Source organism: Haliotis rufescens, unplaced genomic scaffold (assembly GCF_023055435.1).
Source record: "Haliotis rufescens isolate VD_foot unplaced genomic scaffold, xgHalRufe1.0.p SCAF_2, whole genome shotgun sequence".
NCBI lineage: Eukaryota > Metazoa > Mollusca > Gastropoda > Lepetellida > Haliotidae > Haliotis > Haliotis rufescens.
Window position 1 is genome coordinate 9049847 of NW_025963890.1, and position 27176 is coordinate 9077022.

The 27176-nt window shown below is 41.5% G+C and overlaps 1 protein-coding gene across 1 annotated transcript; it reads right to left on the minus strand.

Moving 5' to 3' along the window:
• Window positions 1-1588: 1588 nt before the first annotated feature.
• Window positions 1589-26537, minus strand: LOC124136242 (Y+L amino acid transporter 2-like). The gene is made up of 13 exons (XM_048399225.1): window positions 26456-26537; window positions 19287-19403; window positions 18306-18434; window positions 17129-17353; window positions 15301-15426; window positions 14526-14625; window positions 12877-12921; window positions 7692-7815; window positions 7005-7108; window positions 6168-6264; window positions 5748-5897; window positions 4044-4221; window positions 1589-1920 (listed from the first exon to the last, which is right to left on the minus strand). The coding sequence occupies exons 2-13, from the start codon at window positions 19378-19380 to the stop codon at window positions 1856-1858; spliced, it is 1437 nt and encodes a 478-aa protein (XP_048255182.1). The 5' UTR covers window positions 19381-19403; window positions 26456-26537; the 3' UTR covers window positions 1589-1855.
• Between the last annotated feature and the right edge of the window lie 639 nt (window positions 26538-27176).

Sequence of the window (27176 nt, forward strand, 5' to 3'; positions counted from 1 at the left end):
CATGTATTACATTGAAATCTACATGTTAATCAAGTGAGTCAAAAAGCGACAGCCCATCCCATAGTTATTCGCATTGAAACTATTTACTCAGACGACTATCACTGAAGACATCATACATCATAATCCTGATGTAAATATTGAACTGTAGCACGAACTTAACTGCTGGGCTAAATTAAGTATACAGTTTGGATTTAACAAAATGATTACAAACGTTATCAAAACGTTTCTAAGCTGAAACCTATCGTCGAAATAAGTTGGGTTTAACGCCGCTTTTAACATTATTCCAGTTATATCACGGCGTGTCAGCTAAATGTGGGAGGAAAGCCCGAAGTGATGCAGGTCTCAGATTTTTACCACTTCTGTGAAACCCACGAGCACGGGTATGGTGCTGAGTCTCCTAGAAACATAATCCGGGCGAAAGGGATTCGAACCCACAATCATAGGTTTCTGACGTGTCCAAGGAACGCAACTCAGCACAGCGGGTCGCGGCGCCTTAGACGACTGGGCCACCCGTGCCCCCTCGTCGAAATAAGGCAAACATGAGGTGCAACACACAGTTATGATACCCGTATCAAAATTACACCATCGAATATTGTCTAGTTTGTTATATTTTCAGCCAACATCAGACATGGGTGTACTTTCTTTTGCCCGGAAGTGTACACACGGCTTGGTCAGGGGTTACAAGGATTACTGCATGCAGCTGCCATACAGTGATGCTTTGTATAACATGTGCATGTAATTTGGAAGTGGGTCTGTAACAAACACAAATATATACTCTATGAAATCTTAATTTATTTATATGTTAAATTGTAAATTGTAAAGTGCTGAATACATTTAAATTCAGCGGAGCATGTGATAAAGGTACAGTACTGATGACAAAAGATTTGAAATCTGTGTTCAAGTTGGAGGCAAGAGGGACGATGGGGTAACCGGGCTTAAGCGTTTCTTTCGTCACGCCGTCCAGTCCGGTTCGATATATACTCCGCTTGGGTAAAATGATTGAAGCCCATTGGTGGGGTATTGCGCCGTGAGAATGCTTGAATAGTGCCTAAAAGGTCGTAAAACCCTACTCCCAGTCTAACATACCAAGGCGAGACACCGCACTAACATACATTGTATCTATCTTGCGGTAGCCCAGAGATCGCCCCGTAAACAATATTGTAAAAACACAAGAAATAATTTACGACTGCTTCATACAATTCATCGATTGTACTTGCAATACACTACTTTGTATTCTGAGCCCAATCTTTTACCTTTCATTTACTGTATATGACGACCATATGTTTCAGTTCCAACCCATTTGCATATTTAAAACAAACAGCTCGTTTCACATGAAAAGTATAATATGATATAGAATAACAGCATATGAGTACTGTTTGTTTATCTTGAAATCAAACAATATTTTGAATATACAAGTGTTTGTTTCACAAAGATGTAAGGATGAGTATATTGGTCAAGGAAGTTTTATGTTGTTTGTTGTTTAACGCCGCACTCAGCTATATGACGGCGGTCTGTAAATAATCGAGTCTGGACCAGACAATCCAGTGATTGACATGAGCATCAATCCACACAATTGGGATCGAAGATATGCATCAACCAAGTCAGCGAGCCTGACCACCCGAACCCGCCAGTCGACTCTTCCGACAAGCATGGATTGCTGAAGACCTATTCTACCCCGGATCTTCACGGGTCGGAAGTTTGAATGAGATATACTAAAGAGAGAACCGCTAAACATTTTTATGTGATTTTAGTTACGACGATAAAAGAAAGATAGTGATAACATATCATTGAGAATGATGTTAGCTAAGCTTCAGTTACATATTTATGAAACTACATATATATGAGCATCTCTTTCTCATTCAATACGTTGACTTGCGTGTTCACACAGTAGGAGGCGATGACAGATCAAAGTGATCCACTCTGAAACACACAATTCCACCAGGATTAATCAGTATGTCCAATGCTCACGTCACAAGGTTTATCGTAAGGGGAAACTAGCATAAGGAAATGAGGTAAATGTGATCATCCTACCCGGTAACAGCTTTATGAAAAATAGGGAATTACGTACGCGTTGTTGTAAACTTTACCGGAAGTCAATAGGTTTTATTGCCGTGGATGAAACTGTATTACATGTGAAAAGAACAAAGTCTGAAAGTACGTTGACGAGCAACAGTCCATATTTAGAGTGAGTGAGTGAGTTGGGTTTAACGCCGCTTTTAACATTATTCCAGTTATGTCACGGCGTGTCAGCTTAATGTGGGAGGAAAGCCTGAAGTGATGCAGGTCTCAGACGTTTACCACTTCGGTGAAACCCACGAGCACGGGTATGGTGCTGACAATTAGAAACATAATCGGGGTGAACCGGGATTCGAACCCACAATCATAGGTTTCTGGCGCGTCAAGGGGACGCAACTCTGCACAGCGAATCGCTGCGCCTTAGACGACTTGGCCACCCGTGCTGTCGACTGTGGTGAGATGTCCGGCAGGAAGAGTAAGGGAGGTATTGTTACTTACTGTCGACTGTGGTGTGATGTCCGGCAGGAAGAGTAAGGGAGGTATTGTTACTTACTGTCGACTGTGGTGTGATGTCCGACAGGAAGAGTAAGGGAGGTATGGTTACTTACTGTCGACTGTGGTGTGATGTCCGACAGGAAGAGTCAGGGAGGTATGGTTACTTACTGTCGACTGTGGTGTGATGTCCGACAGGAAGAGTCAGGGAGGTATGGTTACTTACTGTCGACTGTGGTGTGATGTCCGGCAGGAAGAGTCAGGGAGGTATGGTTACTTACTGTCGACTGTGGTGTGATGTCCGGCAGGAAGAGTCAGGGAGGTATGGTTACTTACTGTCGACTGTGGTGTGATGTCCGACAGGAAGAGTCAGGGAGGTATTGTTACTTACTGTCGACTGTGGTGTGATGTCCGACAGGAAGAGTCAGGGAGGTATGGTTACTTACTCTCGACTGTGGTGTGATGTCCGGCAGGAAGAGTAAGGGAGGTATTGTTACTTACTGTCGACTGTGGTGTTCCGACAGGAAGAGTCAGGGAGGTATGGTTACTTACTGTCGACTGTGGTGTGATGTCCCACAGGAAGAGTCAGGGAGGTATGGTTACTTACTGTCGACTGTGGTAGGATGTCCGGCAGGAAGAGTAAGGGAGGTATGGTTACTTACTGTCGACTGTGGTGTGATGTCCGACAGGAAGAGTAAGGGAGGTATGGTTACTTACTGTCGACTGTGGTGTGATGTCCGACAGGAAGAGTCAGGGAGGTATGGTTACTTACTGTCGACTGTGGTGTGATGTCCGGCAGGAAGAGTCAGGGAGGTATGGTTACTTACTGTCGACTGTGGTTTCGATGTCCGACAGGAAGGGAAAGGGAGGTATTGTTACTTACTGTCGACTGTGGTGTGATGTCCGGCAGGAAGAGTAAGGGAGGTATGGTTACTTACTGTCGACTGTGGTGTGATGTCCGGCAGGAAGAGTCAGGGAGGTATTGTTACTTACTGTCGACTGTGGTGTGATGTCCAACAGGAAGAGTAAGGGAGGTATGGTTACTTACTGTCGACTGTGGTGTGATGTCCAACAGGAAGAGTAAGGGAGGTATTGTTACTTACTGTCGACTGTGGTGTGATGTCCAAGAGGAAGAGTAAGGGAGGTATGGTTACTTACTGTCGACTGTGGTGTGATGTCCAACAGGAAGAGTAAGGGAGGTATGGTTACTTACTGTCGACTGTGGTGTGATGTCCAACAGGAAGAGTAAGGGAGGTATGGTTACTTTCTGTCGACTGTGGTGAGATGTCCGGCAGGAAGAGTAAGGGAGGTATGGTTACTTTCTGTCGACTGTGGTGAGATGTCCGGCAGGAAGAGTAAGGGAGGTATTGTTACTTACTGTCGACTGTGGTGTGTTGTCCGGCAGGAAGAGTAAGGGAGGTATGGTTACTTACTGTCGACTGTGGTGAGATGTCCGGCATGAGCGTGTAGGATTACTTACTATTGACTGTGTCGAGATATCCCGCACCCAGTGGGACGGATGTAGGTTTACTTACTGTTGACAGTGTTGAGGTGTAACCGCTTCCACCAGCGACTCCTCGACATGTAGTAGAGTGGGACACTCATCAAGATGATGACGAAGGGGGGAAGAAACTTGCCAGGGTCATCGACGACCGCCGTGACGGACAGCATTAGGATGGATACAACGTAGATTCCAGGGAACACCCAGTGAGTCTAAGGGAGGACAAGGCAAGATTTCAACTCCATTGAAACATCTAGGGAATAATGACAAAAACACGGGAAAGCGGGAAAACCCTCTCATTTTTATGGAGAAGCAGAGTCCGACAATGTCATGAGCGCTGTTTACGATATAAGTAGTGATGACACCAGGTGTTTGCGAAAGGTGAGCTCGTACTGCCCTACCGAAGCACCCGCCACAATCACACACAAAGGTAAATCAATTGCCCACCCGAAAAGACACAAGGGTGGAACACGTCAACAAAGGGAATTGCATCGGACGTCATTTTCGACACTATTTCGTCAAATTTCGAAATTTCTGAAACTTTTTGAAATGTTGCAACCTCAATCAAACCATCTTTGAGCAGAGTACATGTAGTATGATGCTCTTTGAAATCGTCGCAAAAGAGCATGTTCGATTGAACCTCAAAAGTTGTGACATGCAGGCAGCGAAGACCGGAGCTGATGGAACATTGCTCAACACAAAGGGACAATTGGTAAGCCGATTCTCTATTACCATACACTCTTGTGGAAAGATTGTTGTCACTCCGAATCCTTATGCAAAGATCTAAATATGATACAGACGAGGCGGTCCTACCAGTGTCTTTATTTCTAGCTCAAGCTGGTAAATCAGTGGAAAGGGATTTGCTTTTTAATGGTTATTGAAAGAAATCAGATCATCGATACACCTAGCTGAAGCCAAGTTAATCTTCTGGTTTACCTTGTTTTGGACTTTTCCAATCCGAGCAGAAATTCCTATCCTATAGCGGTGTACAAAGTTAAAAGGAATGGAATGTTTTGACAAAATTTAATTTCAAGTTGGTTCTTTTGTGAGATCGCAAAAGGTCGAGCAAGTCCTTGAGAGCAACGTTTTGAGAATCTACATGGTATCAATTCCACTTGTCTCATATACTTTCTGTAAATAGAGTCCTTCAATTAGTGCATTCAGGATTATTGTGATACAGCATTCAAAGACATAGAAAAGCATAATATTAAAATGGTACAGATGTGAAGGATATTTCTACATTTGACGCATCAGTGACCAATGCAGTGTCCGATGCAATTCCCTATTTTGACATGTATCATATGTTCCCGTTTTTTGTTCAGGTGAACAACTGACATGCCATTGCATGTGTTTGTAATGGGAACCACAGTTGGAATCTTTATAAATAAATAAATCTTTATTTATATTATAATTTATTTGTTTATTTAAATTTCTTCGATCTCCCGTTTTACATGGAAGCCATACTCGTAAACGTTATCACGCAACAAGTCTAAAGCTTTCAAGTCTAAGAATAAGAAAAAGAAACAAAGGCTTTTGTAAGTCATATGAACGTGTCAGTTCATTTCATTACAAAAACTTTTAGAAGCTAATATTTCCAGCAGGACAAACCGGTTCCTTATCACACCCCGTATTTCGTTCGACAATTATAAATAATACGCCAAAGACCAACATTTGATGAATGTGTCGCAGTCTTAAGGTGCACGTGAGCATTGTAAAACATAATTCACTGTAATGCTACCTTGTAGGTAGTGTCGGCAGCTGCATGTTTCCGTCGTATGAAGAAAAATGCCGCGACAGCCAGACATTCCCCTCCTACCCTGAAGAAAACATAGGCTCCTAGGACAGACTTGACATCGCCGAGACACATGAAGACAGTCGTCGGTATAAACTGAAAGGAAACAGTATATTTTTGACCAAAATGGAACCGAGATCGATATTTGTTTTTGTTAAACACTGATATGAAAATTATGTACAAACAAATCACGTTAGCCACAGAATCCACATCCAGAATATATAATAAACGTGTAAAATAGGTACGTTAATCAACATGTTTTGAGTATATTTTTAATTTGGTACTTCTAATGAGATACCCTATATGTCAGAACAAGCTTCGTTTTTCTACTGTCACCATGGCCCTCACTGTGTAGAAATATCCTACCAGTGCTATGATGGACGGTTGTGGAGTTCTTCTCCGTACACTGATCATGCTCAGGAACCGTGGAAACAGTCCATCGCGGCCTCCCACAAAGTTTATTCTAATGTGTTCAGAACAAAAGAAGTTCAAAATAAAACACAATATCGATGTACATCACATGTGTTCTTGCATATTTCGTGAATTTTCATGGTCATATAATTATGTAGTTTGTTTAAAGCTCATCTCTTACGCGTGTGTACATAAATTGATAATCCGTCAAAGTCAAATACCAACCATGTGGATTTGGTGAAAACAAACTTAATGGCTACAACGGGATGCAAACGTGTTTTTGTCCGTCTCGTGGTGGTTGCAGTACCGCAGACATTTGTGTTTGTGCCTGTACATACAAGCGGTGTGTGCAGGCCCAGAAGGAATTTCGAGACTTATAGTGAACTTAGCCTTGAAGTGGTGTTTCTGTCCATATACTGTAGTTCTGGAACATTGGTGTTTCTGTCTATCAAACTCGAGGCGGATATATTTCTGGGACATTGTTGTTCTGTGTATCAAATGCGTTGTGATTGTAACTCAGGGACATTGGTGTTTCTGTCTACACGAACCCGTTGTGATTGTCGCTCTGGGACCTTGGTGTTTCTGTCTATGCACATTCGCGGTGACTATAACTCTGGAACATTAGTGTTGCTGACCGCACAAACTCGTGGTAAATATAGAGATCTTGCCGTTCCTGTTTTCACAAACATTTGAAGTAACGATCTGTTACGAAGCCATATATTTAGAGGCGAAAAACGCTTAAGATGTTTGTATAACATTGGAAAATGTACACGCACAGGATGAAAGTATCACCTGCTAAAGATAAAGATGTTACTGTTAACGTTCCCTCCTGCGGATATTGCAACACACGCCAGGATAACCCACTTGAAGACTCCTAGTTTCCTCTCTCCAAACACCTTGAGGATGAAGATGAAACACCCGTGTCACTTTCAATGAGGATCACATCTCAATTCTTTCCTTTTCAAACTAAAATGAGCGATGAATATAATCAGACATTTCACAATAATGTATAAACAGAACACCAGAATTGCTTGGAAAAATTTGAATTTTAAATTTCGATTGTCTTTGAATTTTCATAAATACTCTTTGAAAAGCCTTTCGGTCCGATTAATCAACAGTTTTTCTATAAATGTTTCAAGAATAAAAGTGAGCTGCATTTTTAAAAGAAATACATGTTAAACAAGAACATGATCACAGAAGCGCTTTATTTTTTAAGTATTATAACGTGCGCGAATATGGATAGATATATATATAAGATGATTGAAAAAGGACGATCATCTCACTTTGGAGGAACGTACCGAAAAGCGTATATAACTAGTTTATCCTATACAGACCAGGGAGACCAGGCTTATTTTAAACCCAGTCCCTCTTGGATAAGTTGTTTCATGCATGATTGCGAGCCTGACTCAGCCTTCGCACTTCATCCTTTTCCCACATCATTTATATAATCATTGAAGTGTGTTTGAAACGATAACTCACATAGGCTACTGCAATGCCGGACAGAATTTCGTCATTTGTAAGGACAGCGTGGTAGGCAACATTTGCCAAGACATAAATCAGTGTTGGAATTGCGAGTCCTACGAAAACCGCAATGGGAATGTTTCTAGAAGAGAAAAAATGGTTTGTAAAGATCGAAAATCAAAGCAATCACAAAATGGTAAATACGTAGTTGACTGAAAATGCTCCGATGAATGAGTATCATATACGACATCATCAAACTGATGCCATTTAGAAACACAATAACTGGGAATAAGTTGTTTGTGAAGATAAAACTTAAGTACTGTGGAAAATGCTAGAAAACTGCTTTTTGCCTGTTAAAAATATAACTTTTCACAGACTGTTGTTATTGAAATATCGAGTTACTACCGATCGCCCTACCTGTGGTTTGAAGTATGTCAGTCACAAGGAGTCCTATCGATAAGCATACAGGAGACAAATTCGAACGAAAACAGGAAGTTCACATTTATTCCAATGATGACTATAGAAATATGCACACGTGACTCCGTTATAATGATGATAATGCAGTCTTCATAAAACATCTTATCCACGCACAAAAATTATTTTGAGAAAATTCTAGATGTGCATCTTCTAAAATGTAAAAATGACGCTGCGTTTGTCGTGTTAACATTGCTCTCATGATGCAATGTACATTACACTTGCATGGCCATAACCATGGTACACGGTATGGAGTCTGTACTGGGAAATTTATACAAGTTCTTTATACGTTAGAGGGATAGAGGGAAACCATTTACTAACTTTGATATGGGGAATTACCGAACTGCCCATGCTATGGGGTTTTCAATTCATACCATCAAGTCAAGAAAACAAAACAGGTATACTTATGGTCTCAACAACAAAACTGGGAAGTAAAAGTATATTAGACAGCTTTGATACAGGGTGATTAGACGTATAGTGTACAAGCTTTATGAGCATAAGGTAACCCTGACTTGCAGTAGAATTTGGGAGGAATTAAAGATACAATTAATGTTTCCCGGACTGCACTAACTATTGCTCTCCAAGAGATGGGATTTCGATACACTGCGCGTGGCGATGACCTAGCACTTTTCAGGGGAAATATTCCATCCTGTCTATGAGGTCACATTATCTCCGAACCATTCATAACTATCACAGTCAGGGCGTCCAGATAATTTATCTTGATGAATCATTCCACTGACAACATGTGGCTATCGGCAGATGGACAATAAGCACCCATGGTACAATCAGATAAAGGTAATCCTGTCATTGTTTTGCACGCTGCAACCCATGATATGGGTTATTGATGGATGTGTGCTAGTTGTCGAGGCGAAAAAGAAAACTGGTGATTTTCATAAGGAAATTATAGGAGGTAATGTGTTCATAGACTGGTTGGAACTTCAGCTATTGCCCATTTTAAGCAACGCCACTATTACTGTCATGGATAACGCCAGTTAATATAACGTCAGGGAATCAGATACTGTCGCCCAAACCATGCGTAGTCTGAAGGCGACCATAGAGGAATATATGACATTTTCGACTTCAGACCATATGAAACGAAAGTTAAACTCATGGAGAAAATTCGGCTGAATCAGAAACCAGTAAAGCACAAGACATATGTGCTGGTGGCACAACACGGTTACGTTGTCTTACGTACGCCAGTCAGATATTGTGAGTTCAACCCTGTTGTGCCCATCTTGGCTCAGTGTAACGGGGTCGTAGCAAGACATTACACAACATTCAAAAGTACAGATTCATATACGTCATCAGCGGAGATAAATGCTACCTCAAGAAACCATCTGTAGAACAACAAATACTTCTGGATTCCAAAACCGCAACCTCCCAATACTCATCCCGTTTCGTAGCCCTTAAGTAGTCCATCATGTTTCCAAGCAAATACAAAGCAGTACATATCCTAAATTCCTACCCCATCAACGCATGCCAATTAAGTACAATCTTTTTAGACCACCCGCAACTCGGTGACATTTGCACCTGGGAGAATGCACGGGACGGTGTGAGGTCATCACCTCGGGACAGGTCTTAGGTTATAGGCCATTCCAAACATGCATGACAACACACGACTATTTTCTAAGTTTTATCATCATTTTACCTGTAAAAGTACATTTTAAGGGAAATCACAATGTCAGTTAGGACAGGCTAGATTAGGTCAATTCGCGATATGTTGATATATGCTCTTTTTAGAGTCATATGACTATAGTCCTATTTATTACATGAAGCCAGGAAAGCAGTTTTCTAGCATTTCCGACAGTACTTTAGATGGGTGTTTTGTTTATCAGACACATGGTGCCAACGTTGGAAGTATGTATTATGTGGTTTATGCGTAGTTAGATTCACAATACATATTGAGATCCATAATACAAAATGGTACCGAAATCAAGAATAGTATGTTTGATCTTTTATATACTCAACAACAAAAGCCCCTGTGACGCGAATATTTTAGTGTATTTTTCAAACAAGTCAAGTTTGGTTTTCAATATTGTAGTACATGTATGGAATCAAGTCACAAAAACGCAACAGAAAACAGAAAAGCTTGCATTCCATGACATGTGCGTTAACGGGATTCAAAAGGCATTGTTTAGCATCGTGCTGACAACAACCACTAAAAAAATATATATAAAAATACACAATTATTCAACATGCCACGCCTGTCTGAAAATGAGCGTCTGTGAGCCATTGGTATGCATAAAGCAGGATCGAGTCAACGTGATGTTGCAAGACAATTTAACGTCCACAAAAAAACACCATTTGGTGTTTATGGCAACGTTGGCAAGTGACGAATGCAGTCAGAGAGCATCCTCGGAGTGGCAGGCCACGCGTAACAAATAATCGACAAGACAACTGGATTCGAACAACACACCTACGAAATCGATTCCAGCCAGCAACAGTGACTGCAAGAAGCATCCCTGGCCTTCGACGAATATCTTCACAAACCGTACGTCGTCGCCTCAGATGTGCAGGGATTTTCGCCAGAAGACCCGCCAGGCGTCCCATTTTGACAGGAAACCACCGTCAAGCATGCCTACAGTCGTGCAGAAAGCATCTACGCTGGACGGCCATGCAGTGAGGACAAATTCTATTCACTGACGAGTCTCGTTTTCACCTCAGCCAGTGTCGGGGGCGGCAACGTTATGGTATGGGGTGAGATGACAGCAAGACAGAGGACCCGTTTGTTGTTCTACCGTTTTTGCGTCGTCATGGCCCAGGCAATACCTTTCAACATGACAACGCCCGGCCTCATATTGCTCGTTTTGTTCAGGATTCTCAACAACAAAACAACGTGAATGTCATTCCCTGGCCGGCCCGCTCCCCTGATCTCTCACCAATCGAGCACATGTGGGATGAGATGGATCGGTGCTTTCGACGTCAACCACATGTTCCACAGATATTCCAGGAACTTCGAAACATGCTCCAGTAGATATGGACAGATATTCCACAGGACTTTGTGCGACGCCTGGTCCATTCCATGAGACGAAGATGTGTTGCTTTCATCGCAACCAGAGGTGGACACACACGATATTGATTTGTAAATTGACATTTTGGCATGTTCATGGTTTTTTTATGAGATCACGCATTTTCTGAAGTCAGTTTGGCAAATTAAACCATTTGAACACTTGCAGGAGTCTTGTATCTGTTGCAAACCGAAATTGTTTCAGATTTGGTAAAAAACATAACTTTGCATTAAATCTTATTCAATGTCACAGGAACTTTTCAGTATATTGTCATGTTTCACATTCCGACATGCAAAACATGATTTTTGAATTTTTATAAGAAATTATCACCCAACTCTATTTATATTCAAAATTGCAAAATGAATTGTGTTATTACTAAAAGAGACAAGTAATATGAAAACGTAATCATGCCATTTATAACTTTGTTTATTTGCATGACTAAACAATTTACCAGCTATCTTGTAATTAAATGGATATCTTACCTTGATCCAAGGGCATTTGTTACTAAACGTGGTGACCATAGACAGATAGTCACGTATCACTCTTCAGTGGTTAAGGTCAATTTGTCAAACGGTAAAGCCCCTGCCATTTGAAGTTTACTCGGAAACTAAAACAACATGTGAAATGCTTCCTCATTGATAACATCTATGTAAAAGTTGGAAGGACGACATTTAGGCAAGGCATCCCCATGGGCACCAATGCGCTCCCCTTCTTGCTGATCTGTTTCTTAATGCACATAAATTGGTCTTTCTGTTCTGATGGGGCAAAGTCAAAACAAGATAATTGGGCCTGGATGTTTAACTTAAGCTTATGTACATCCATTACCTGATATCGTTAAATAACCATCAAATAGCAATGTCCCTTCCACTGATTTACCCACCAGCTGCAGGGCCCCGTTCCACAAAGCCATCTTAGCGCTAAGTCGGTCTTTAACACTGACTTACGACAGTCGTAGCACTAAGATCGTTTTGTGGAACGGGTCCCAGAACTAGAAATAAAGGAGACCAATGAGACCGCTTCATCTGTTTCATAATTAGAGCCATGCATAAAGATTTAGGGTGACAAAACACTCTCCACAAAACTGTCCCTTAATGTCGCACAATATTCCGGAAGTTCCCGCCCTTGGTGTCTACATTTCACAACTTTTGAGGTACGTGCTTGCGATAGAGTCAGAATCGTACCATCAGTCATTTGGCCGATACGTTTTATGAATATGGTAATTCTGTCGCTTTTGTTTACGAGAGGTGAGGTGAGGTGAAATGGGGTTTAACGTCGCGTCCAAGATTATTGCACTTATATAGCGACGTGCATGCACGTGTGTGTATGTGTGTGTGTGTGTGTGTGTGTGTGTGTGTGTGTGTGTGTGTGTGTGTGTGTGTGTGGCTGCTTGTAATAGTCCGGACTGGTGCCGATTTATAGTGCTAGCACACTGAGATAACATGCCGCAGTTTAACATGAATACCCCACTCAGACACAGTATACTGACTCCGAGCCGACCAGTCCTTGTTTTAGCCCCTTAATGTCGAGTGCCAGACAGGGTACCATCTTTTAACGTCTTTTGGTATGACGCGGTCGGGGATCGAACCCCGGACCTTCCGCTCTCCCACTAGGCCACGGAGGCGGTCTTTGTTTACAAGAGGCCAAAGTGTATTACTAACTGCGACGGCGCTGAACAACGTTCAGTCATTCTCATCACATTGCACACAGGGCGACTGCATTACCTGTAAGGTTTGATGACCTCCTCTACTGCTGCATTGGTTGCATCCCTGTAACACATATTATACCATCTGTTTACTACAGTTATTAGGGCGCCGAGCCACAGTTGTAATTGTCAAGATAAATATTATTCCGCCTATTTTGTTCGACTCAAACCCCTATAATCAGTAATCAAATTACGTCCACATGTTCTGTGTGTTTGTAGACCACAACGATTCTGTTACACAAATACCAGGAGACCAAATGCGGATAATGAGAACGTAAGAACCTTGACAGCCATGCCCTTTGCGCCAAATTTAGTCTGACAAGAAAGACTGGTTATTTTCTTACATTGACAATTTATATATTGTCCTTCATTGATAAGGTGAGGTGAAATTGGGTTTAACGTCGCGTCCAAGATTATTGCACTTATATAGCGACGTGCATGCACGTGTGTGTGTGTGTGTGTGTGTGGCTGCTTGTACTAGTCCGGACTGGTGCCGATTTATAGTGCTAGCACACTGAGATAACATGCCGCAGTTTAACATGAATACCCCGCTTAGACACCGTATACTGACTCCGAGCCGACCAGTCCTTGTTTTAGCCCGTTAATGTCGAGCGCCAGACAGGGTAACAACAAGTACCATCTTTTAACGTCTTTTGGTATGACGCGGCCGCTCGTCACGCCGAAGACCCGGGTTCGATTCCCGACATGGATACAATGTGTGAAGCCCATTTCTAGTGTCCCCCGACGTGGTATTGCTGGAATATTGCTAAAAGCGGCTTAAAACCAAACTCACACACTCACTCATATGTTAAAGCCTTGTTAGGCTCTTCCAAACCCGGCAATGTGAAATCTTCCACGCGCCCATACATCGTACCTCTCTTGAGATTTATTGGATATATCACGCTTTACATTTGGTTGACTCTTTATCCACCATTGAAGCATTTGTCCATGCCAGATGGTAGCTTAACCCCCTTTGATCGCCGAGAACCTGTTTCACTGGCAATTATAAAGGGCCTGGGTTCCTTTACTTTGACAGTGCATACATCACCTTTAGCAACTGAATAATGTTATGAGTATGTTTACGCCGCTGTTCGTAACATCCGAGCAATATTACGTCGGGGGACACCAGGCTGCACCAATATGAAGAATCGAAACCGGCAAATCGAGCGAAACCTTTCACCAAGTATGATAAAGTTATGAATAGTTCATTGAATTTCAATATATTTTTTAGGGAACTATATTTCTGTTTCCAGCTATATTTATGTTTTGAACAGATTTCTTCGAAAAAAGAGTATTGTTACTTCAGCATTTCAACACTCCAGTTAACGTTTGTTATTCCAGTTTAAGGGGCGGTCGGGTAGCCTAGTGGTTAAAGCGTTCGCTCGTCACGCTGAAGACCCGGGTTCGATTCCCGACATGGGTACAATGTGTGAAGCCCATTTCTGGTGTCCCCCCGCCGTGATATTGCTGGAATATTGCTAAAAGCGGCGTAAAACCATACTCACTCACTTACTCACTATTCCAGTTTAAAATATATATGTAAAATACCCCCTGTATTGGACTTAGCTCACATTCCAAAAGCAACATATATTGTGTGATATGAATGTATTATTCTGTAGATAGTACCTATTGGGTACTTTGCTATGTCGATTCTCTGCTGTAGCTTACCAGCCAGTGTATCCAAACAACCCAGCATAGAACGCCAGTACCACGCCACCCGGCTTAAAGTTGATGGTTTTGAACGCTCCATTGAAGTTTTCTGTGTTGCCTGAAATATGCCATATTACATCGCACTAAACTGCATATAAATTGCTTTGCATTGTACATGTATTGCATATTATTGCGTTAATTTGTATTATTTTGCATTACATTACATATATATCGTTCAAATAATGTTTCGTGTCTCATGTATATGGAACATATTTCATGTTCTTTGTTAACACCGGCTTATCTAATTCTTGGGCCATATACTGAACTTAAAGGCTCTGACTTAGACAAGTAAACAAAGAAAGACAATCGGCAACAAAATACAACAACAAAATGTCATCTCTAAAACTGTGTACATGCTACTGAATAAAAGGATTGTATGTGTATGCAATGAAGATGCATTTTGCAAGATGCAAGATAGATAAGATAGATAAAGTCCATGTTTTGCTCTGCCAATGGAGACACGATGCCACAGTCGTCGAAAGCGCCGCAATTCGCTGGGCACGCCAGACATCTATGATTGTTGGTTCGAATCCTCGTTCGCCCCGGTTATGTGTCTAGGTTTGTCAGCACTACTGGATATCCGTGTTCGTCAGTTTCACAAAAGTATTAAACGTCTGAGACCTGCATCACTTCGGGCTTTCCTCCCACATTAAGCTAACACGCCTTGATATTACTGGAATACTGTTCCAAGCGGCGTTAAACCGAGCTCACTCACTCTCTGCCTGTGACGTACCTTGCACTAAGTGAATGATCCCAGTCACGATAACGACGGACAGGGCCGTGACTTTACACACAGTCACTATAGTCTGTGTGTTGGCTGCAAGGCGTACACTGTACAAATTGCCCACGACGAACAAGCCTGAAATAGATATATACAACGCTCTTTATACATACATAGAGGATTCATCACTCGTGTTTTTTAATATGGGAAATATCAACCGAGTCTTAGTTAATCGGTATTTGCCGAGCCTTTGGCGAGGCAAATACCGATTAACGGGACGAGGTTGATATTTCCCATATTAAAAAACACGAGTGATGAATTCTATTTATCATTTTCACATTTTTGCTTCCCAATTAAGGAATAATTGCATTAAACATTAACATCAGCAACTTGTCGAAATCTTACGTATAGATCGTGCGTAGTGATACATGTTTTCCATAGCCGTGTAAACCAAAATAAACAACCTCTTAACGTCTTTATGACATATTCCTTCGCTGAGAAAAAAAGTTCCTCGGATTATTTTAAACAAAATACTTGAACAGACTTTTGCAGAATACTTGAAATAATGTCTCCAACATCAAAGGTATCCATGTTGTTTGTTAACACCTACTCACGTGCACCGGCGAAAAAGGTCCCACTTCCGGTTATCTAATTTGAATATCTAATTTGCATACTTATGTCATTGGGGTATGACATACATGTTTTTATGTCATAAGCTTATGTCATGGATAAATGCTTTAGTTAAATGATAAAGTAGTTTAGTTCATCTGGACCTATGTCCTAGCAACCAAATATGAATATTTGATCTCTACGTGTGTGTTTCCACTTTTACGGTTGATATGGAAGTATATATTATTACATATAGAGAAAAATCTTATCCGTGTTTTCTATCAGCCAATTGCTAAAATGAAATACAATTTGGCGTCTGTGGAATATACAGTCCCTAACAAATAATTATAGTCCCTAACAAATAAAGCTGCTTTTAACATATGCATGTTCAACATGCTAACACACCCCCTCGAACTGGGATACACATATTCTGTATTGCAGTACGTTTAAGAGAGTGATTTGGGTTTAACGCCGCTTTTAACAGTATTCAAGTTATAGCACGGCATGTCAGCTTATTATGGGCAGTACGTTTAAGAAAATGTTTGGATGTTATTGATTAGTCGTTGGCCTGCACATGATGCAAGTGAGAAATGAAACTACATATAGTAATTTAACGCTGCACTCTCTTTCCAAATGTACACAAGCAGAAACTATACATAGTTTAGTGGTAATTTTACGTTGCAGTCTCTTTTCAAATGTACACAAGCAGAAACTATACATAGTTTAGTAGTAATTTTACATTGCACTCTCTTTTCAAATGTACACAAGCAGAAACTACATATAGTTTAGTAGTAATTTTACGTTGCACTCTCTTTTCAAGTGTTCACAAGCAGAAACTACATATAGTTTAGTGGTAATTTTACGTTGCACTCTTTTTTCAAATGTACACAAGCAGAAACTACACATAGTTTAGTGGTAATTTTACGTTGCACTCTCTTTTCAAATGTACGCAAGCAGAAACTACACATAGTTTAGTGGTAATTTCACGTTGCACTCTCTTTTCAAATGTACACAAGCCGATGTTTTCAAATTTGGGATATGATCAAGTATTCTTTTGCAGTGATTAGCCAAAACTATTGCCTGGCTCCAAATTCATTTAAACAGAATGTTTCGTGCAATCAGATTGCTGCCGACCCACCAACTCGTGATACACTCATGAACATTAAAGCAGGTGATCTACAATGATATCAAATAAAGATGAGTGACACATTATTACACAAGTGTATATTACCAGCTACGAGAAATCCCAGCATGACTTTAGCTGCTGTGGGCGCCAGATCAGGGCATGCCAGGAAGACAGGCCTCATGACGTACTCTGCACACACCAAGACCGACAGGGCCACGGACAAAGGACGAAGTAGTACTAAGTTAGTCCACAGGTATATAAACCCGGCGAGATCTCCGAACCCTTCTCGGATATAGGTATACGTGCCTCCCGATTTCTTAACACGCGTTCCTGAAATGTAATACAATGGTTACTTAATCGTTATCGTTTATCGTTAAGTGCATGTATATTATTGTAAGAACAGGCATTGGTTCAATAGTGAAATGGGTGAAATATAAGAAAGTATATACCTGAAAATTGGGTTTGACCAAACAGTTTCAAAGGTTATCAAAACGTTACTTGGCACTAAACAGTCGTGGAAACACAGCAGACTTAACGTCCAAAACACAACTACGATACCCCTACCAAATAAGTGACCATCAAACATGGGTGTATACTTTCTTTTGCCCGGTAGATTACTTTATCACGACGTGCCCATCCCTAAATGTCCACTGCTGTTAATTTCTTCATCCTTTCCAAATAATTGTCTTCATTGTTACCAAAATGTTAACTGTTTGAATTGGTATGGTTAGTCCAGCATACTATTTCACAGATACACACAAAACTTGATACTCGTATTACCCGGAATATAAACTGTTAAATGATTTTAGTTTTCACAATACGTTTGTTAGAATGTATTATCTTATGAAGCAAATAGCGTACTTTGATGTGATGATATAACTTTACTTATTGAGCTGATGGCAGGGATAATACCGAAGTGTGTGGTTATATTAGTCGTATGCCACTATTTTGATCACTAATCAAATACGTGTTAGTATCAACAACACATGGCTGTCAAGATAATTAATCTCGATTATCCACCGAAACTAACTAAATTGAGCGCAAAAGGCAAAACATGATGAGAGCATCATTGAAAAGCAGCTGTTAGATTTAGTTTTGCTTCAAGTTACTTAATTTGTGAGGAACTTCATTTGTTCCTATTTGAACAAGTACAATTTTAGACCCTAAATTATATTATACGAACGTTCAGACCTTGAAAGATTTATGGGTTATAAGTACATGACCTTCATAATATATAAAATGGGTGTAATATTGCATATACGTGTGTTAACAGAAGACGCACCATACTCGGCATAACACATGGCACCACAGAATGAGACAGCTGCACTCAGCATCCACACTAGGAGAGAGAGGCCAACAGAAGAACCCATCCCTTCCAGTATGACTGTCGGGCTGATAAAAATACCAGTTCCTGATAGGAATATAAAGAATTATTTATAACCGGAAGAGTGAGTTAGTGAGTGAGTCGGGTTTAATGCCGCTATGAACAGTATTCCAAGTATATCACGTCGTGTCAGCTACATGTGCGAGGAAAAATAATGGGAAGAATGATGAATGACATATATCAAAAGCAAAAACAGCTTTTTAAAATAATTTATATATGTGTGTACATATCTTCTGCTGGTCGTTGTTTTACCTTGATCATGACACACGATCCGTCAGTACTATACCCATGCTCGAGCATGTCACAAAAACTGTATTAAACCTGTGACCCCACAGTGACTACTCATTGATAGTGCTTGTGACGTAGCCTGACAAACTATTTCATCAGAAATACTGCCCCTCCTGTAACGCGATTGACTCACTGATTCACAAATGATAGTGACTGTGGCTTGACACACTGGCTCACCATTGATATTGCCTGCCCTGTAACTTGACACACTGACTCACCACAAATGATAGTGAGTGAGTGAGTGAGTTGGGTTTAACGCCGCTTTTAACAGTATTCCAGTTATATCGCGGCGTGTCAGCTTAATGTGGGAGGAAAGCCCGAAGTGATGCAGGTCTCAGACGTTTACCACTTCAGTGAAACCCACGGGTATGGAGCTGACAAACCTAGAAACATAATCGGGGCGAACCGGGATTCGAACCCACAATCATAAGTTTCTTGCGTGCCCAAGGGACGCAACTCTGCACAGCGAATCTCGGCGCCTTAGACGACTGGGCCACCCGTGCCCCCACAAATGATGGTATCTGTGGTGTAGGCTGGCATTGTGATTCACCACTGATTTTGTCAGTGGCTTGGCCTGGCACTTTGACTCACCGATGATAGAGCCCGTGATATAGCTCGTTGCACTGACCAATCCGAACTGTTTCTTCAATGTAGTAGCTACCTTGGGAGTTGGTGTGTCTGTCATCCTTCCTGGCTCCTCTTCACTTCCTGGAAATATGCCGTTGATTATGTTTCATTTGGAAAACATTGAATATCTTATTCAAATAAAGGATCCGAAACAATTTCCCCTGCGTCCTGATTCTTGCAGTTGACCATAGTGCTTTAAGAACAGGTAAGAAGTCTCTGTGTTGATACTGAACTGTTTATTTATTTATTGTTAAAGTTGGTTGGTTGGTTTGTTGTTTAACGCCGCACTCGGCAATATTCCAGCTATATGACGGCGGTCTGTAAATAATCGAGTCTTGACCAGATAACCCAGTGATTAATATCATGAGCATCGATCCACGCAATTGGGATCGATGACATGCATCAACCAAGTCAGCAAGTCGGACCACCCGATCCCGTTAGTCGCCTTTTACGACAAGCATGGGTTGCTGAAGACGTATTCTACTCCGGAATCTTCACGGATCTCATTATGTACAATGAATATGTGTATATGTATCATTTATCATTACGTTATGTAAGCAAATGAATTTCTTCGGTCCATTTCATTTTAAATGCCCTGAAAAAGAAGAAATCGTAAATACCTGACAAAGTGTTGCCGACATCCTTACACAATCTATACCAAAACTGAATTGGTCATTTCTGCATACTTTGGGGTTGATCTTTGTGGAAAGAATGTGGTACAGCAGAATTTGGAGAAAGGGTGGGAAAATCGCAAATACACAACCCCGTGAGTCCCTGGCGCCGAAACACACCAACATGACATGCGCGTGCAACATCACTTGTTGGGCTATACAAAACGTTGGTTTACGTTTGCATGTCATCACAATCTTACAGCATATGAACAACGAAAACATGCCACGACTGACGGAAGCCCAACGCAACAACGTCACCGGCCGACTGCAAACAGGAGAATCCCCTTCAGCTGAAACCAGATATTTCCATGTAGCACCAAACACCATTACAAGACTGTGGAACCGTTATCAGACACACGGGACAAAACGGGAGCAGAGGGCAGATTCATGCGGCTACCTCAATTACGTGAAAGAACCACCAACGGCCACTCAATAACTACGGCAATACCAGGATTGCAAGGATATCCACCCAGACAGTGAGAAACCGTTTACAGCTGAAGGTATTCGCGCTAGACGGCCAGTTTTGAGGGACCTGTATCGTCGGCTGCGACGTCAATAGTGTCAAGGTCACAGAGTACAGCCACAACTGCGATGTCGACAGGTTTGGTTTAGTGACGAGTCATGATGTATTCTTCGTCGTGTTCAAGATAGACGTCGTGTTTACAGGCGTCGCGGGGATCGTTATGCTCGAAACAGGAAGTGGACAGAGCAGGTTGTTATCGTGTGATGATGGTAGAACAGACTTCTACGTCACACGGATGAAATTCTTTTTTCAGGAATCACAACATCCAGGTCCTGCCATGGCCCTCCCAGGTCTCCAGATTTTAAACCCAATCGAACATTAATGAGATGCACTGGATCAACGACTGCAAGCCCGTCAGCAGCAACCACAGAACCTCCGACAGTTGGCACAAGCACTGCAGGCAGAGTGGGTGACCTTTTCCCAGGCCACAATTCGGGATCTGATTGCTTCCATGGGACGACGATACCAGTCAGTTTGGGGCTCTAATGGTGGCCAGACAAGATATTGATAATATACGACCTTCATCTTGAAAATCTACTGTTCCATGTATGCCATTTGAAACATGGTTCAATGACAATGATGAGTGCTAATTTTGAACATACCATCTGTTGCTAATCTATAATATTATCATATATAAAATATACATCTGAAATCACTTTTGCGTTTCTGTTTGTGCGGAGTATATACAGTCAAGTCCCGTTAATCCGACATTGTTGGTGCATATGATTATGTCGGATGAACGAGACTGATGAATGCGAGACTGTCGGATTAACGGGTCTTAATAGCACTGATTTAATCGGTTCCCATCATTAGTGTCGGATAAAGCCGATTGTCGGATTAACGAGACTTGACTGTATATAAATAGGGAAAGACTCGGATAACACAAGACGTTTATTGAATCAACACGCACATTTAGATATAAAAATACAATAACTAATAATTTTGAATCAATGAATGACAGCCTATTAAGATATGGCACCGGGTGTCCACAAATACTTATGCATAACCCCTACAGTAACATACTGAACAACAAAAGTTCCTTTGACATTGAATAAGATTTAATGCAAAGTTATGTTTTTTACCAAATCTGAAACAATTTCGGTTTGCAACACATAAAAGACTCCTGTAAGTGTTCAAATGGTTAAATTTGCCATACTGACTTCAGAAAATGCGTGTTTTCATACAAAAAAACATGAACATGCCAAAATATCAATTTACAAATCAATAGCGCGTGTGTCCACCTCTGGTTGCGATGCAAGCAACACATCTTCGTCTCATGGAATGGACCAGGGCCCCGTTCCTCAAAGCGATCTTAGCACTACGATGATCGTAAACCTATGTTAAAGTATGGGACTAACGATCACCTTGGTGCTAATATCGCTTTGTCCTGTGGGATATCTGTCCATATCTGCTGGAGCATGTTTCGTCAGTGAATAGAACTTGTCCCCACTGCATGACAGTCCAGCGTAGACGCTGGCTGCATCACTGTCGACGTGCTTGACGGTGGTTTCCTGTCAAACGTCTGGCGGGTCTTCTGGCGACAATCCCTGCGCATCTGAGACGACGACGTCGAAGGCCAGGGATTCTTCTTGCAGTCACTGTTGTTGGCTGGAATCGATTTCGTAGGGGTGTTGTTCGAATCCAGTTGTCTTGTCGATTATTGGTTACGCGTGGCCTGCCACTCCGAGGATGGGCTCTGACTGCATTCGTCTGTTGCCAACGTTGCCATTAACTCATTGTCAAACTTGTCAGTTTTAGCCTACTTGTTAACTAAAAGACCTGTTATTGTGTCCAAACAAAGGCACAATGTGTTCAGTTTCTTCTTTGGACCATATTATTGTCAGATTATATTGAACATTTAGATGTCACACATTTTGGCTATGCAAGGTAATCTAATGACAATGTTTAACGACGGTAAGATTCACAGACTGAGAAAGAAATATGAAAGCTGTAGGGAAATAGACTTACCTTCTTTGCTGATTGTAGGGAATACGATATGTGTGTGTCTACCGATGGTTGGTAGGAATCAGTTCATATTTCCAGGAGTCATATCACGTAAATCGATACGTGACAAGCATTGTCACTGTCATAAACGTTGTCATAGGATCTGCATTTTTCATTAGTAATTATCAGCGAAGCGTGCACTGTTAAATATGTCAGTACAGTCGGATGTGCTTCCATCAGAGTGTACAAAGCAAACATCAAGCCATTATTTAAGAAAGGCGATCACACTATCGTTTCTAATTAATAGACTGATTTCATTAGCTGTTCGGGAAAATTGTTTGAGAAAGATGTGTTCAAACATTTAAAGAATTACTTTCATGAGAACAAGTTGTAGAAGTATCAGTCGTTGTTTCCAGCTGATTGTTCACCTGTTCATCAATTAATCGAACTTTATCATCAAATTTGACACAGCTTCAGATAACACAGAGAACTATTGTGTTGTGCTCTGTGATCTCTGTTGATCATGTATGACACAGTGGACTTGTGGTATAACAAGGCTATTGCTTAATTGCCTTACTATTTACATTAGTTGTTAATAGTAGTCAACACGTAATTTTGAATGGGAAAATAGCCAGACCAAGATGCAGGAAGGCTGACATGCCACTGGGGTCTGTGCTTGGCCAATGATATTGCTGAACATTATAACAATGCAGAGAATTGTATTCCAGAAAAGGAAACTTCTAAATGAGATAATACTGGTGATGATGGTATTACTAATGATGCACATCGGGTTGATGATGATGATGATGATGATGATGATGATGTGTTGAAATTGACCTATTACATCACCTGTTGATGTTACACATTTTACAGTGGCTCTCATCCAAATTAATTTATTTTCAGCAAAAATCTACTTTTCATATGTCTCGGGCTCCTACAGACGAACCCCAAACAATTGACTGCATGAATAAACAGACAAATAATAGGGCCAATGATATTGTTGAACATAATAACAAATCAGAGAAAAACTTATTCCTTTGGTGGCTTACATGGATATACTCATTTTCTTCAGTTAGATCAGGGGCACTGAGCTAAATTAGGGATATTGGGTATATGAAAATTATATTACTCCCACATTTACGTATTGAATTTCGAACAATTTGACCAGTCACCCTAGGGACTTCCCGTGCTACATGTATTTCGATTGCGAAAACGTTATGTTGACAAATATTAACCAAATTGCCACAAATATGACTTTTAATGAGTCAAAGTATGGCATTTATAATATATGTATCCATTCTCTAGCAACTTAAGTTCGTTTCAATGCGTCAAAAGCGGTAATCAGACCGTGGTTGCTGTATCTCTTCACACACGATTTCACATAACTTAATGAAAACAATATTAAAGGAAATTTTGAATAAGATTAATAAAATATATGGCAAACACAAGTCCAGATATACAATGAACACGTTTTAATAACGAGATAGTATAATAATGGTATTGAATTGCGTACTTCAGTTCGGGTTTGCTGACTGGTATTTTCGGTGTTATGTGCTTGCGGTGATCAGCTGATAATGTTTTATGAGATGGGGAAAAACATCTGTCGGTGTAAAACCTGAGCTTATCAAAAATGTAAGTCATGCGTTAGAGCGCGCTATAACCAAGTTAGCGGTTTATTGAAAGGCACAATAGCGAGGAAACGCTGTACTTGGGATTTGCGTTTCGTATCGTGGCGTATCGATAAATGGGCCCACGTTTATCGTATATCGTATCGTGGGTCAAATATCGCGATGCATCGGAATATCGGTGTATCGTTTCACCCTTAATAAACACTACGAAAAGGTATGTCCATATTGCAATCAACCTAAAACCATCGCTCACTTGTTACTGGAATGGGGGCGGTCGGGAAGCCTAGTGGTTAAAGCGTTCGCTCGTCACGCCGAAGACCCGGGTTCGATTCGAGACAAGGGTACAATATGTGAAGCCCATTTCTGGTATCCCCCGCCGTGATATTGCTGGAATATTGCTAAAAGCGGCGTAAAACCATACTCACTCACTCACTGTTATTGGAATGTCAAGACCATGCCCAAGCCGGGACAAGAGTGAGTGAGTGAGTTTGATTTTACGCCGCTTTTAGCAATATTCCAGCAATATCACGGCGGGGGACACCAGAAATGGGCTTCACAAATTTTACCCATGTCGGGAATCGAACCCGGGTCTTCGGCGTGACGAGCGAACGCTTTAACCACTAGGCCGGCCGACCGCCCCTGCCGGGACAAGAATTGAAGTTAGATCCGCAATCTGTCTTAGATCTCCTAAAGCCAAGTGATGCAATAGCGAAGGCCAAACTAACTCTATTTCTGAGAGATGGACAGCTACTCGAAAGTTTTTTAAACAGAGCCGCCAAAGATTAAACGTGTATCATATCAATATACGAAACTAGTAATGATATCAATACGAAAACAGAAATTCTGTGAATACTTAAACTCGCAATAGATATGTTATCCCAACCCACACACATGAGTCACGAGAAGGGACATGTCAGCCGAAATTGCTCAGGCAGAAGTCGACCTCTTAAACACTGAAAACAACAACAACAACAACCCAAACGGCATCAGTGCAGTTTACCGTGCGTAGCCCGAGCTCTACCATCCGTGTCAATTACCACGCTATAGGCGACCGCTGTCTCGCTATACCGTTACCTTGGGTCGCTATAAGTGCAATAATCTGGGACGCGACGTTAAAGGGGCACTGATCTAACGAAATTCCCCGGGACTGGTTGTTGCCTTTGTTATTGTTTTTTTTCCCCCGTGAGTACCCGGATGATACGCAACGCAACTGAGCATGATCAGAGACTGGGCTACCGTCTGCAAGGACAGCTAAATAAACTTGGAGGCTGGAGGCAATATTTGTTTTACGCATTTTTGCATAAACACTGATTGGTTAACTGTGATCTATAAAGATTTCGACAAAGGGCGCATGTTAATTAATTTCTTCAGCCTAAACAGACTCTTTATAGTCACCGTGCCTCACGCTTTGGTGACTCTCGCTTCACGATCCAACACCCGTTTTCGGTCTTAGGGAAACTTACACATCTTTACAATCAAACACCCGTGCTCGGTCTTAGGGAATTACACATCTTTACGATCAAACACCCGTTCTAGGTCTTAGGGAAACTTACACGTCTTTACGATCCAACACCCGTTCTAGGTCTTAGGGAAACTTACACGTCTTTACGATCCCAAACCCCTTTTCGGTCATGAGGGTTAGCTGGCTTTGGGCAAGGGTTAGCCACAAATTCTTACCTTTTCAAGCGTTAATCCAGTTAATCCCATTGGTCGGTCATGTTGACATAAACAATTACGGGTGTGGTTTCAAGAAAAGATGAATGGGAGAGCGGGCCGTGACGTCACACGCATGTCCAATTCATTGTTTACTAAATTACAATGGGGATTCTAATGACCTGTTAAACGAGCACTTATTACATGTGATAGCGCCTGTGGTCCAGTGGTAGAGCGTCGGCTAATTAACGCATTAATTAGCAGAGCCGGTGAGCCACAGCGCTAATTGGATCTGAAAAAGTGCGCCCGGTAAAGGGCACTACTCCTCAAATCGAGGGGAGTAGTGCTCTTAAATGACCCGTTAAAAGAGCACTGATAAAATGTCATGACGCTCTAGGTCCGGCTGGTACAGCTTCGGCTAATTGATGCACTAATTAACCAAGCCGGTAAGCTGACGTAAGCCCCCCCCCCCCCAACGCTACCTGGATCTGGTCATTGGATCATCTCCGGTAATGTGCACTGATCCCTCGTCCGCTACCGACAGCTGTCTCGTTATGCCGTTACCGTGGCTCAAGCTCCAATGCACTCGCTCTCGTCTCACGAAGCTTACGACCTTTTCGATCGTAGGGATCTGACACGCCTTTCCGATCTAACACCCCTTTTCGATCCGTAGGGTTAGCCTTGTTAGGGCTAAGGTTAGCCATAATTTCTTACCTTTTCATAGTGTTTCCTGTAATCCAGTAAGGGTAATCCTGTCAGAGTAGTCCCTTTATCACGTTTAGTCGTTCGAATGATTACTCAGTTTGATAGACAATGACAGGCGTGGCTTACTCAAAAGGGTGTGGCGTCAGTAACACGCATGCGCATTACATTGTTTACTTGCGCATGCGTGTTAATGAGGTGCTAATGACCCCTTAAACGAGCACTAATAAAATGTGATGGCGCTGTTGGTCCACTGGTTCAGAGTCTGCTAATTAATGCGCTATGGTAAAAGCCAAAAGCTGAATCTAATGTGAATATATATATGTACATATGCAATCATGCAAAACAAGTGCGTTTTTACAAAACATTGCTTCGGCGAGTTATCTATGTTGGTTTGTTTTTGTGTGTGTGTGTGTGTGTGTGTGTGTGTGTGTGTGTGTGTGTGTGTGTGTGTGTGTGTGTGTGTGTGTGTTTGTGTGTGTGTGTGTGTGTGTGTGTGTGTGTGTCCCTGTTTAGTTTTCTGGTAGCATATTAGTTCTAGCTGGTATAAATGAATCTGCATATGCTTCTGTTTTACACGTCAATATTTGAAGATATATATAAGCTCTATCCCTTAAGTTATAATTTGTGTTTTCCGAAACTATATTAGAAATAAGTAGCATACTAAGATATTCGGGTGAGAGATGATTATTCATTTTGTAAAACGTTACCAATTGTGAATTGTATATTCTGT

Coding starts and splice junctions, on each gene's coding strand:
- LOC124136242 (XM_048399225.1), bottom strand. CDS start 19,380: ATGACAGACACACCAACTCCCAAGGTAGCTACTACATTGAAGAAACAG. Junction 15,427..17,128: donor GCTGGGATTTCTCGTAGCTG/GTAATATACACT, acceptor TATCTATTTCAG/GCTTGTTCGTCGTGGGCAAT. Junction 1,921..4,043: donor ACACCTCAACACTGTCAACA/GTAAGTAAACCT, acceptor TGTGTGTTTCAG/AGTGGATCACTTTGATCTGT.